This window comes from Sus scrofa, chromosome 11 (genome assembly GCF_000003025.6).
Source record: "Sus scrofa isolate TJ Tabasco breed Duroc chromosome 11, Sscrofa11.1, whole genome shotgun sequence".
NCBI classification, from domain to species: domain Eukaryota; kingdom Metazoa; phylum Chordata; class Mammalia; order Artiodactyla; family Suidae; genus Sus; species Sus scrofa.
The window spans coordinates 70,933,667-70,945,714 of NC_010453.5; the positions used below are offsets into that span (position 1 = coordinate 70,933,667).

The 12,048-nt window shown below is 46.4% G+C and overlaps 1 protein-coding gene across 18 annotated transcripts in view; it reads left to right on the forward strand.

Annotated features, from left to right (window-relative positions):
• Nucleotides 9,476-12,048, forward strand: part of TPP2 (tripeptidyl peptidase 2) — a 66,240-nt gene continuing 63,667 nt past the window's right edge. For 5 of the 18 annotated variants that reach the window (XR_002336739.1, XR_002336740.1, XR_002336743.1 and 2 more), the window contains exon 1: nucleotides 9,476-9,734. Coding sequence is in view for 7 of the 18 variants with exons in the window: in XM_021065882.1 (XP_020921541.1) it covers nucleotides 9,570-9,734 (165 nt within the window). In the remaining 11 variants the exon portion in view is untranslated. The remainder of the gene's footprint in view (nucleotides 9,735-12,048) is intronic. The other 13 variants (XR_002336747.1, XM_021065882.1, XM_021065889.1 and 10 more) reach the window with 9 other exon arrangements.

Consider the following 12,048-nt stretch of genomic DNA (forward strand, 5'->3'; position numbering starts at 1 on the left):
TTGGTGGGAATCTGGGTGTGGCTACAGCCGTTGTCTCAAATTTTAACTTGGTACTTAAGTGAGAAGTTGATGTTAAGGTAGGGGTGTAGGTTATGGGGTGTATAAGATTTATCACTTTAAATGAACTCAAATGAGTACATTCAGAGGCTGATATGAAAGGTAAGTAGAGGCCCTGGTGGCCTGAAGACCCATCTTAGATGGTTCCTGACCCACTTATACCTCAGCTTTGGAGAGAGAGAGTCTTGGACACGGTACTTTTCTGTTTGACCTTTGCTGCAACGTATTCAGTTCCGTTGTTTCTTTCTCAAGAACTCTAGATCAGCTAGAAGCAAAGACGTATTGCAAGTTTAGACACACAACTGGCTTCTTAATATGCTTGACATGATTTCTTTTTTGTTATTATTAATAAAGTACAGTTGATTTCCAACGTTGTGCCAGTTTCTGCTGCACAGCAAAGTGACCCAGTTACACGTGTATATATATATATACATTCCCTTGCTTATACCACCTCCCATCATGGTCTATCCCAGGAGACTGGGTCGAGTTCACTGTGCTGTACAGTAGGACGTCATTGCCTGTTCATTCCAAATGTAATTGTCTCCTTGCTTGGCGTAACCCCTTAGTCCTCTTTTCTTTCCGTTTCCTGAATCCCCTATGCTTCTTTGTCCTCCAGCACCTATTAGACCAGAATCTTGAGAGTGTAGTAAGCTACGCTCTTTAAAAAAAGATTGATTTACCACAATTCCCTCACTGGAACAAAATCATTTACCAGGCAGAGTGGGATGAGTCTGGACAAGACACCAGCTTGTAAAGGCAAACTCCAACCAGAAGATGGCACTGTCGTTGCAAAGCCAATGCTGGAGTGAAAAAGCCTAGATGAAATGCTTTTGATAAACAGCATTTTCTAGGATTTGCACACGCGCGCGTGTACACACTGAATTAAAATTTATGGGGATAAAAGAATTGAGAAATGTTTACTCCTGTTAGGAATAATTATAATGGAGAGTTCCTGTTGTGGTTCAGTGGAAGTGAACCTGACTAGTGTCCATGAGGATGCAGGTGCGATCCCTGGCCTCCCTCAGTGGGTTAAAGGACCGGGCATGGCTGTGGCTGTGGAGTAGGCTGGAAGCTGCAGCTCTGATTAGCCTGGGAATGTCCATATGCTGCAGGTGAGGCCCTAAAAAGCAAACAAAATAATAATTATTAATATCACAAAGGAACTATGGTTGTAAAACTGAGCGTATTTTAGGTTTACGACCACAGCAGCATGCTTTCCTATAAAGTGTAGATTTGCAGTTTGCTTTCCTCCATAACCAATTTTGAGTTGTAAATATTGCAACCATTTAAGCGAAGCAGCAAACACTTTTCTGTCCCTCCCCATGCGCCAGGAATAGTTCTAAGCATCTTACACAAGGTCAGTCAATCTTTGGGCTGGGCCGCTGCTGAGGGCAGCTCTCCTTTCAGACCCTCCCTGGCTGTTTCCTGTGCAGTGCTCTGCTCCATCTGTTGAGTTATATTCTAGTATCTGAAAATGCCCTTAGTCTGTTTGGCTTAAAATTCTCCCAGAAAGCTGGCCATCACGGTTATTTTGGGAAAGTCACCTGATTAGAATCTGTTTGCTTCCATATTCATTTCTTGTCCCTTCACGCACATTGATTTCCTACAAGTCCAGGTTTTTAGAATTTAAATTTGAAAATTTTCATGGATTTTGACGAAGAACCTTTAAAAAAAAAGTTCATGTATTTTGAGAAAATCCAAAATTCTGGGTCTTTTTCTAAGGAAATAACCGGAGATGCAATCAAGATTTTGGCTGTGTAAGGATGTCTGTCACAGTATTACTTATAAAAGTGAAAGCTTAGAAAAAATTTGAAGGTTCAAAAATTGGGCATGTTTCAAAATTGGTTGGTATATCCATTGAACAACATACAAACCATGTTTATACAGAAATCTTTAAATTCTGAAAGTGAGAATAATATAACGTGAAAGGAAAAGGCCATATATGAGGGAGTTCCCGTTGTGGCTTAGCGCTAACAAACCCGACTAGTATCCATGAGGACGCAGGTTTGATCCCTGGCCCTGCTTAGGGGGTCGGAGATCTTGGGCTGCCATGAGCTGTGGTGTAGGCCGACAGCTGCAGCTCCAACTAGACTCTTAGCCTGGGAATTTCCGTGTGCCAAAGGTACAGCCCTAAAAGAGAAAAAAAAAATAGAGAAAAGTTTGTATATGAAATTCTAATACACAGAAAAAAAACCTCATTTGGCTATTGATCGCTGTCAGAGCAATATAATTACAATGCTTTTAATTATAATCAAAGGCACAATGAAGTATCACCTCACACCTGCTAGGATGGCTATCATTGAAAAAGAATAAAAAATAAATAAAAACTAAAATTAAAAAAAGGAGTTCCCATCATGGTGCAGCAGAAATGAATCCGACTAGGAACCATGAGGTTGCGGGTTCGATCCCTGGCCTCAATCGCTCATTGGGTTAAGGATCCGGTGTTGCTGTGAGCTGTGGTGTAGGTGGCAGAGGCGGCTCTGATCCCACGTTGCTGTGGCTGTGGTGTAGGCTGGCAGCTGTAGCTCTGATTTGACCCCTAGCCTGGGAACCTCCATATGTCATGGGTGCGGCCCTAAAAAGACAAAAGACAAAAAGAAAGAAAAGAAAAGACAAGACAAGAAAGAAAGAAAGAGAAAGAAAGAAAGAAAAAGAAAAAGAAAGAAAGAAGGAAAGAAAGAAAGAAAGAAAGAAAGAAAGAAAGAAAGAAAGAAAGAAAGAAAGAAAGAAAGAAAGAGAAAGAAAGAAAGAAAAGAAAGAGAAAGAAAAAAGCGTTGGAGAGGATGTGGAGAAATTGGAACCCTTGTGTACTCTTGATGGGAATGTTTAGTGATGCAGCTGCTATGGAAGACAGTATGGAAGTCACTTAAAACATTAAAAATCGAACTACCACATGCTCTAGCAGTCCCACTTTTGGGTACACATCCACAAGAATTGAAATCAGGCTCTTGAAGCTCTTATAATCATTGCAGCAGTATTCGTAGTAGCCAGGATATGGAAACAACACCAGTGTCCATCAGACAGATGACTGGTTAAGGAAAATGTAGTGCACTGTGCACCACAGAATAGTGTTCAGCCTTCAAAAAAGAGGGGGATTCTACTCTTTTCAACAATGCGGATGGAGCCGGAAGGCATGCTAAGTGAAGTCAGTCACAGACCAACAGTGCCTGAGTTCTTACAGGAAGCATCTAAAATAGTCAAAGCTATAGACGTAGACAATGGGCGGCAGTTCCCACGAGGCAGGGAGGGGAGGATGTGAGGAGTTGTTCAAACGCGTATAAAGTTACAGTTATGCAAAGTAAGCTCCAGGTGTCTGCTGTACAACGTCAGATATAGTTAACAATAAGGCATTGTGTACTTCGAAGCTTGTTAAGATGGCAGATCTCAGGTTAAGTGTTCCCATCACACACACACACATACACACAGAGTGATGTTTATATCCTGACTTCTATTCGTCATTCTTTTATCTTTTACTAAAGGAAAAAGAATAATTCTGTGAGATTGGAGGTGTATTTACCTTAGTTAATCATGAAGTTCTAAAAATAGCTCCCGCTGTGGTGCAATGCCACCGGAGGCATCTCTGCAGCCAGGGCAGTGCCAGGACTTGGGTTGCATCCCTGACCCCCTCTGGCCCCCACCCCCCGGGGGCAGTGGCTTAAAGGATCCAGTGTTGTTACAGCTGTGGTATAGGTTGCAACTGTGGCTCAAATCTGACCCCTGTTCTGGAAACTCTATATGCCACGGGGGGGGGGGGGGGCAAAAATATTAAAATTTTTTTAAAAAGTAAAAACAGTAAGAAAAAGTATCTGTCCGTGTTATACTTCACCAGTGATGGAGTAAATTGTTTGATTTACCTCAAGGAAACAGGCTGAAGAGGTCTCGTTACTATACACCTAAACTGGTTTTTAAGAACTGTTTCTTGGAGTTCCTTGGTGGTGCTGCAGGTTAAGGATCCGGCATTGTCCCTGTTGTGGCTCGCAGGTTCAGTCCCTGGTCCGGGAACTTCCTCATGCAGCAGGTGCAGCCAAAAAAATAAATAAAAAAAATAAAAAATAAGATGATAAAAAACCATTCCTTGCAAACTAAATAATCCTTGTTTAAAAATTGATTTGCCTGCACTATGTAAGCTTTAACTTTAGGTAGGGGGAGGCCACATGGTGGGAGAAGCCTCAGTACTTCAATTCCTACTGCACTCCCTCCATGAAACAATAAGAGCAATTATTTATTGTCACTGGGGAAGGTACTTTTTCTCACTTAACTGTGATCAAACCCTGAGACTGGGAGATGCAGATACAGAGGCCCTGTTAAAGTTCCCGAAGCTAATTAGTGGCAGACTTAGTCCTCAAAGACAAGATCCCTTAACTTCTGAGTGCTTTTCCTCGAATCTTCTCTGCCTCTCTCCTTCGAGTCGGGCTCTTCAGGATTCTCGTTAGGATCAGCATGTATTTGTTGGCACTGAGCCTGACATGTTTTTCTGGCCCTTGGCGTGTGGACAGGACTTAAATCCTAGGCAGGTGCTGCACATCACAACAGCCACGGTGGTTGGGCAGATCCAGGCCCATCCCAGCGAGAGACCCTGAGGTGCTTCCTGCAGTGAAACCAGGGACGGTAGGACTTCCTGGGGACAATCTCTGCATTGCATAATTGGGTTCAGGTCTGTCCACATGCGCATGATACACTGCCATGGAATTTAGTGGGAGTATGGTTTTGCTAACACACATCAGGAGCTGGGGTGAAACAAAGTAAGTCCCAGATGCTGTTCTAGGTAAGGCTCTTTTGATGAAGCCACGCAAAATTCCAAAGAATACCAAGAAAGAGTGTGTCATACAGGGATATGGAGGGATCACCAATCAGACGGAAAGCAGCAGCTCAGTGGTTGGGGCTTTTGCGAGAACGGAGCCGTTCTGGATGAAAGAGGCTTCTGGAGCCCCCAGCCCCAAGAATTAGTCTTCAAGAACCTCCCTCTGAGGGCCCACCGCGCACTAGATACCCATCTGCTTTGATCCCACAGAGAAAACGAGAGAGTCTCACGGCTGCTCATGGCTGTTCACCTTCACCAAACACCTGCAATTAAACGTGTCTCACCTCTCCAAGTATTCCCTTCCTTCCAGAGGCACCTTTCTTTCCGATGTGAAAAGTTCACACTTCTCCTATTTAGGTAACATCGCCTCTGTTTCTCGTGAGCTGACAACCCTCCCTTAGTGTGCTAAGAGCACATGACACTGCACCCCCCCCAACCTCCGGCCCTGGGGGACAGTTTAAAACTTTCTTATATTAACTGACAATAAAATGCACTGTTTCGAAATGTTTCAGGTTTTCTGCCCCATAACTACAAAGGAAGGGGGCTCCGTCCATTCTTTCCTGTGCCAACGAGGAAACTGAGGTCCAGAGAGGCTCACAATCTTGTCTAAAATGACAAACCAAGACAGAGCTGGGACACAAGTCCGGATGTCTAGATTCTTCAAGCCAGCTCTCTTCCACCTCCCAATACCAACTTCTGCATGGGTTAGATACGGCCATGGGACCTGACCTCACCCCACTGGCTCATGGCCTTCGCCTCTTTAATTTTTCAGGATTTTCTTCCCATGGCCCCTTGCCCTGAAAGGCAAGGCTGTCCCAAATGCTAGGCTTAAGTCTTGGAGTTTACACCTGCTCCAGAAATTTTTCACCACACCGTTAGCCCTCTGATGCCTAACAGGCAGATATTTTTCGTATGTTGTCCAGTTTTCTTCATTGTTCTCAGCAGTGGTCTTTGTCCAAATTGCCTAATTTATCATCTTATTTTTGAAGGTTTGAGGATCAGGGACTGTGTTATACCACTTAATTTAGTTTGGAGGTGGAAAGAATAGAAAGTGAGAGCATAATTTAAATTTAATTTAGAATCCTATCTTAAGGCTAAGAGGATTTAATATTAATTATATTTATATTATATATTATACATATGTGGGCATAGTGGAAATTGTTATTTACAAATCTCTTGAATTAACAGGCATCTTTTGAAAAGCTTTTTATGTATATAGAATTTCCCACACTATCAGTGTGCCTGTCCATGCAAGAAGTCAGAACTTGACAGCCTCCTTGACAGGCTGGTGACTTAAGCTTTGCCAAACACCGTCGGGTCGCCCACCTGGCTTTGCACTGAAAAATGCCTGGGAAGCACGCATATTTGGTAGGGCTGTAGTGACGGCCTTTGCCTCCAGGGGGCAGCAGTGGCAAAGTTGGAAGCATCTGAATCTCAAGTTTCTTTGCCGAGTTATTTTAGTGCAGGTACTCCCAGAAGCGGCTGCCAAGACCCTCTTTAAGGAGCAAGGATTCTATCGGGGAACGCCTGTGTAAGGCAATACAGTCCAGGGTCCACAAAAGGCTGGCGGAGCCATCAGGTCTCGATGCAAGTCAGTCCTTGAGTAAAGAAGAGAAAAAGAAAAGGTTGGGTGCCACGCAGCCTAGAGAAGGTTTGGCAAAGCCAAGGGAGAGTCCCCCGGCCCAAAACTACTGTCAAGAAGTTCCTCGTTTCGCAGGAACGGATGGGCCCAGCGTTCCTACTTCACTCAATCACGGCCTGGGTGCCACCCGCGGGAGGAGTGGTCGCGCTGCAAACTGCGCGGGAGTTCAAAGTCCTGCCGCTGGGACGTGGGGGACGCTTTCACAATCTCTCTCCCCGCACCTCCGCACTTGTTTTCGGCCTCAAACCTGCAGGTGATGGGGAAGGGGGCGTGGGTGGGCGTCGGCACTTCCCGCTCTGAACAACGCTGTGTGGGAGGGTTCGTGCTCCCAGCCTATTACTTTGCCCCAGATAGGATGATGGACGGACGCCGTGGTCTACTGACCCTGTTGCGTCCTATCCTCCCCTTCCTCCTCCTCCCCATTCCTCAGCCCTGGTAGCTATTTATCTGTTATCTTCGTTGTTTACTCCAACTAGCCTCTACTTGTTTCCTCCTGATAGTCAATGAACTGGCAGGCTGTTTGTCAAGTTGCGCAAGCGGTCTTGGCATTGAAAGAGATCTCTTAGATGGCAATGGCATTAGATCAAGAGAGGAGGCGGTGTAAACACATACTGTGGAGAATGCTGCGGCCTGAAGGCAGCGCAAATGCTTCGTATTGAGGCACAGTGATTTCAGGATTTCTCTAAAACAGTGGTACAAAGTCATGGATAATTTCATTATCTTCAATTTGCAGAGGCGTAAATGTCATATCTACTCTTTCCCAAACTTATCTGCTTGAAGGCATGCCTCTAGTGCAAGGTCATATCTTACCCCCTTGGCCCCATTTCAGAGCTGGGTCCCCTGCTTCCTAAGGGGGGGGGGAGGCGGTTTACTATCATGCACCCCCTGAGAATAGCTTCTTGGGTGTCAAATTAAGGAACAATTTGAAAAACTGTCAGTCAGACCTTTAATCAAAGGCCCCAAATATACCTCTCATACATCTTTTTAAGAGCTGCATTTTCAATAAAAATTTTCTTTTTCTGTAATTTTTCATCTTAATCAAATCTTTAATCAAAGCTTGATTTATTCATGTCATTTTGATCAACTTTCCAATAATTGAAAGACGATTCAAAATTTTAATATTTTGATCCCAGGAAAAAGTTTTAAATTAAATATTAGAGTATATATAGCTTCAGATAATAAATAATAGGACTTTCCATTATAAATGTGAATTACATTAGGATAAAATTCTGTGTAGAGTGTTAACAAAATTTCAAGAAGGCAGAGTGTTGTAAAATGTCTGACTGCTTTTATTTATTCGTCTTTTTAGGGCCTCATGAGGCTAGGGGTCGAATAGGGGCTGTAGCCGCCAGCCTACACCACAGCCACAGCCAAGCTGGATCAGAGTTGCATCTGCGATCTAGCGATCTACACCACAGCTCAGAGTTGTGAATCCTTAACCCGCTGAGAGGGGCCAGACATCGTACCCACGTCGTCATGGATACTAGCTGGGTTCTTTAACCACTGAGCCACAAGGGGCACTCCGCCTTTACAGTCATTTTTGAGACCTCAGGGAGAACCTTCGAATCCTGTGGATTGGAAACTGGTCTACAGAGTATTTCCCTTTACAACAGGCATTCTTGAACTTGGAACCCATGAGAGAATCTGAGGGATTCAAAAACTTTAGGAGAAAAAAAAAAGTCTTTATTTCCACTAACCTTTCAATTAAATGTTTCCTTCAACTACAGATGCAGGCAATGAGCAGAGTGGTATTAGCAGTTACTGTTAGCGTCACCAATAAAAATCAGCTTCTTATCACAGTATAGTCACAAGCATCTCAAGATATCATTTATGCCCTTTACTACTTTGAAATAATGGTAGTTTATTAGATTTGGTGCTAGTTCCTATTATTTAATGTAAGGAAGCATATATATAACTATATACACACGTATAAATCTATTGGCACATAACAAAGTTAGTTTTAATATTCTGTAACTATCTCAACGTAATTTCTTTTGTAATCCTATTTCATTTTGAGCTTAAAATTGCTCTGAGACGGGGGTCTGTAAGCCTCACCGGCTTGCCAAAGGGGTCATTGGCGGGCACACACGCACGCGACTAAAATCACCCTGGCACGAATACAGACAGAAAGATCATGAAAGAGCTACTAGTGTACCATGAAGCAATTTATAGACGCCACTGATTATCTGAAAAACTGTAACTTAGGGCTCGATAACTGGGGAACTTTTAGGAGCAACCAAGAACATCAATTTAAGGAGGGGGAGATGGAGAGCGAGAAGAATGTTTTTCAGAAACCCCTGGCGCCCAGCGTTAAGCAGTGAGGATAGGAGAGGCCCACTTCTGCCTGGTACCGCGTTACAAGGCCGACAAAACGGACAAACCCACTTCCAGTTGACTGAAGCTTTGGTCCCTCCCCACCTTATTCCTTTTTACTCCCCGGCCCGGCTCAAACGGACACACTCGAGACAGGCAGGGGAACACAATCCTTAAACGCCTGAATCAAAGCGCTCTCTCTCAGAAACTTATGTCCCGGCATTTCGCCAATCTCCAACTCCTAGGGGTTTAGCGTGCTTGAGCTGGCTCCTTTCCTCGGGTCACCTGGGGATGCTGCAGCGGCGGACTGAGAAGTTTCACAACAAGTTAGAAGCCATCGCTGGCCAGCTCGGGGTTCCTGCTACTCCAGACCGGCAGATCACTTCCTTCCTCGTCCGCCGGGGATGGTTTTGATTCAGGACATGCTGACTTTGCTTGGCAGCCCCTTTACCCTAAAAACCCTAAACGTGCGTCCCTTTAAGACCCCGGGTTCTAGAACCGAACCCTCCAGCTATGCCTCAAACTCCGCCTCCTTCTCTGCGGCCCGGGCAACACTCCGCTCGGCTCCCGAGAGCGGCGCCTTTGGCTTACGTCGCAGCGCGTGATTGGCCGCCTCTCCCTGGCGGGCCGGGATTGGCCGGCGGCCGGCCCCGCCCCTCGCCCCCGCCCAGGCCCGCGGCCGCCCGGGTGTCCTCGCGCCGCCTGTCCGCGCGCAGCCTGGCAGTTTGCCTCTTCCTCGCCCTCCAGCCTGCGTCCATGGCCACCGCCGCGACCGAGGAGCCCTTCCCCTTCCACGGCCTCCTCCCAAAGAAAGAGACCGGGGCCGCTTCCTTCCTCTGCCGCTACCCGGAGTATGACGGGCGGGGGGTGCTCATCGCCGTCCTGGACACCGGGGTCGACCCCGGGGCTCCGGGCATGCAGGTGCGGCAGCCGCCGAGGGCCCGGGCGCGGGGGCGCGGGCGGCCAGCCGGCGGGCGGGCGGGCCGGGGACGCGGCGTCGGAGCCCCGCAGGCCGAAGCCCGCTCTGCGGCGGAGGGGGACCAGGGCGCCGGAAAGAGGTGAAGGGCAGGGCGGGCGCGGGGGCCCGGCGGAGGGCGACGGCCCGGGGCCCGGGAGCCCCGGCTGGGCCGTGATCCCGGCCCAGATAAAAGCTGCGTGCCCCGCGGGGTTGGTCGGGGCTCCCGGGTGCGTCTGTCGCCCGGGAAGCCCCTTCCTCCCAGGCGCTGCCAGGCCAGGGCCCTCAGGCCCCTGTCCACCTCGCCAGCTTCCTCGCGGGTTCCTCGTGTCTCCGGAACCCACTCACCCCGTGCCTGTTATTTGCAAACGAGATTTCACAGTTTTATTATTTACGGGAGGGTGGGGGTGGGGAGGAGATAGGGGCAAATGACCCATGTGAACTTCCTTTTTTATCGCTGCCGTTCGGGAGATTTGGTTTGGGGAGGAATGGTTTATCTTGAAAGGCAAGAGCCGGCTTTCAAGAAGACAACTCAGTCAACTTCCGGAATTGTTTCCTCTGGTAGTTTTATGTGTTCTATTTTTAAATCCTCTTCTGCAGTGTGCTTGTTTAGGGTCATTGAAAACGCATGGCTTAGTCTTTGTTTGACACAAGAACCCAGTCGAGTTTGTTTTTGGCGAACTCTTCAGACGGCATTAAATTATGCTTTTGTATTTTTATTTTTCAGCCTCAAAATGTAAGACAGCACTTTATGATTTTTTAAAATTACCCCGTTTTGCCTCAGGCACCTTTGAAATCGCTAGGTCAAGGTACCATCCCAAAGGTCGTTTTAAAACATGTGTCTTTCCATTGAAAGCATTCTCATTAAAGTCTTCAAAGTTTGACTTTTTTGAATTCAGCCTCAGCCTTTTACTGAAAGCCAGTAATAAACAGAATCCCACCGCTGTTCAGGATCCACCTCCCCAAAGTCTAACCTGGGCTAATCCTCCTGTGTGCTGTCTGTCCCTTGTATCAGTCCCTTCATCTGTATTTCTTCAAAAGCTGAAGTTTAATAATCGCCCCCACACCTCGTCCCCATCTTTTATTGTGTGTGCTCTCTAGTAATTGAGGTAGCATTTTGGAAGTTAGGGTGTCATGCAGGGGAAAAAGGGACCCAGTTTGGCTGACTCAGTAGGGAATCCCTCTAGGAATCTTACTTCCTCCTGTTCATTCTTCGAGTCTGGCACGCCTCTTGGTGGCCCTGCCAGACAGCTCTGGTGCCTCAGGAGAGGGGCAGGTGATGGGTCCCTTGCGGCTGGCCCTAGCGGTACAGTTGTGTTCCTGAGACAGGGCAGGGCCATCACCTCATTGAGGCTTCATTACAGGGTAGTGAGGGTTTCCATTCTGTTGCGGTGTATGTTTACTTTTTATAGGGCCAAGTGGGAGGAGAACAGCTGGGATAAGTGGTTCACTGGCTCTTTTGTCAGGATAATAAGAGGCTCTGAAGAGTTGGGAGGAGTACGGTCTCAGAAAAAAATACTCCTGTAGAATGTCCCATACCTGCTTATCAAATAATTCCATTACTCCCTCTGTAAAGTAGCAGAAATTCTCATCCCACGGTGTTGCTGTGAAAATTGAGGCGATTAATTAATTACATGGGACCTCAGAGTGCTCAAGGAAAGTGTTAAAACACTGATTTTTTTTTTAAGCCAGGCTATTTAGCAAAAGGAGTTTATGCTGGATCTTTTAAATCACCAACTCTCTGAAGGATAAATATACATTAGATATGTGCATATAATCAGTGTTTAAGCAATAGCATATTTGAAGTAAAATGAAAGAAAATTCTTAAGTCTTCTAACACCTTTAACTCAGAGATTGACCTAAACATGGCCATTTGAAAGCAATGTAGTGAGGTGCAAACATGAGTGAATTTTTTTTTTTTTTTTTTTTTTTTTTTGTCTTTTTTTTGCTGTTTCTTGGGCCGCTCCCGCGGCATATGGAGGTTCCCAGGCTAGGGGTCTAATCGGAGCTGTAGCTGCCAGCCTACGCCAGAGCCACAGCAACGCAGGATCCGAGCCGCGTCTGCGACCTACACCACAACTCACGGCAACGCCGGAACCTTGACCCACTGAGCAAGGGCAGGGATCGAACCCGCAACCTCATGGTTCCTAGTCGGATTCGTTAACCACTGCGCCACGACGGGAACTCCAACATGAGTGAATTTTTAAGGTTTATTTCCCCCCTCTTCCCTCTAACAAATGTGTTTTATAGAGCTGTGCTTACATCATCAAGAGGTGGATA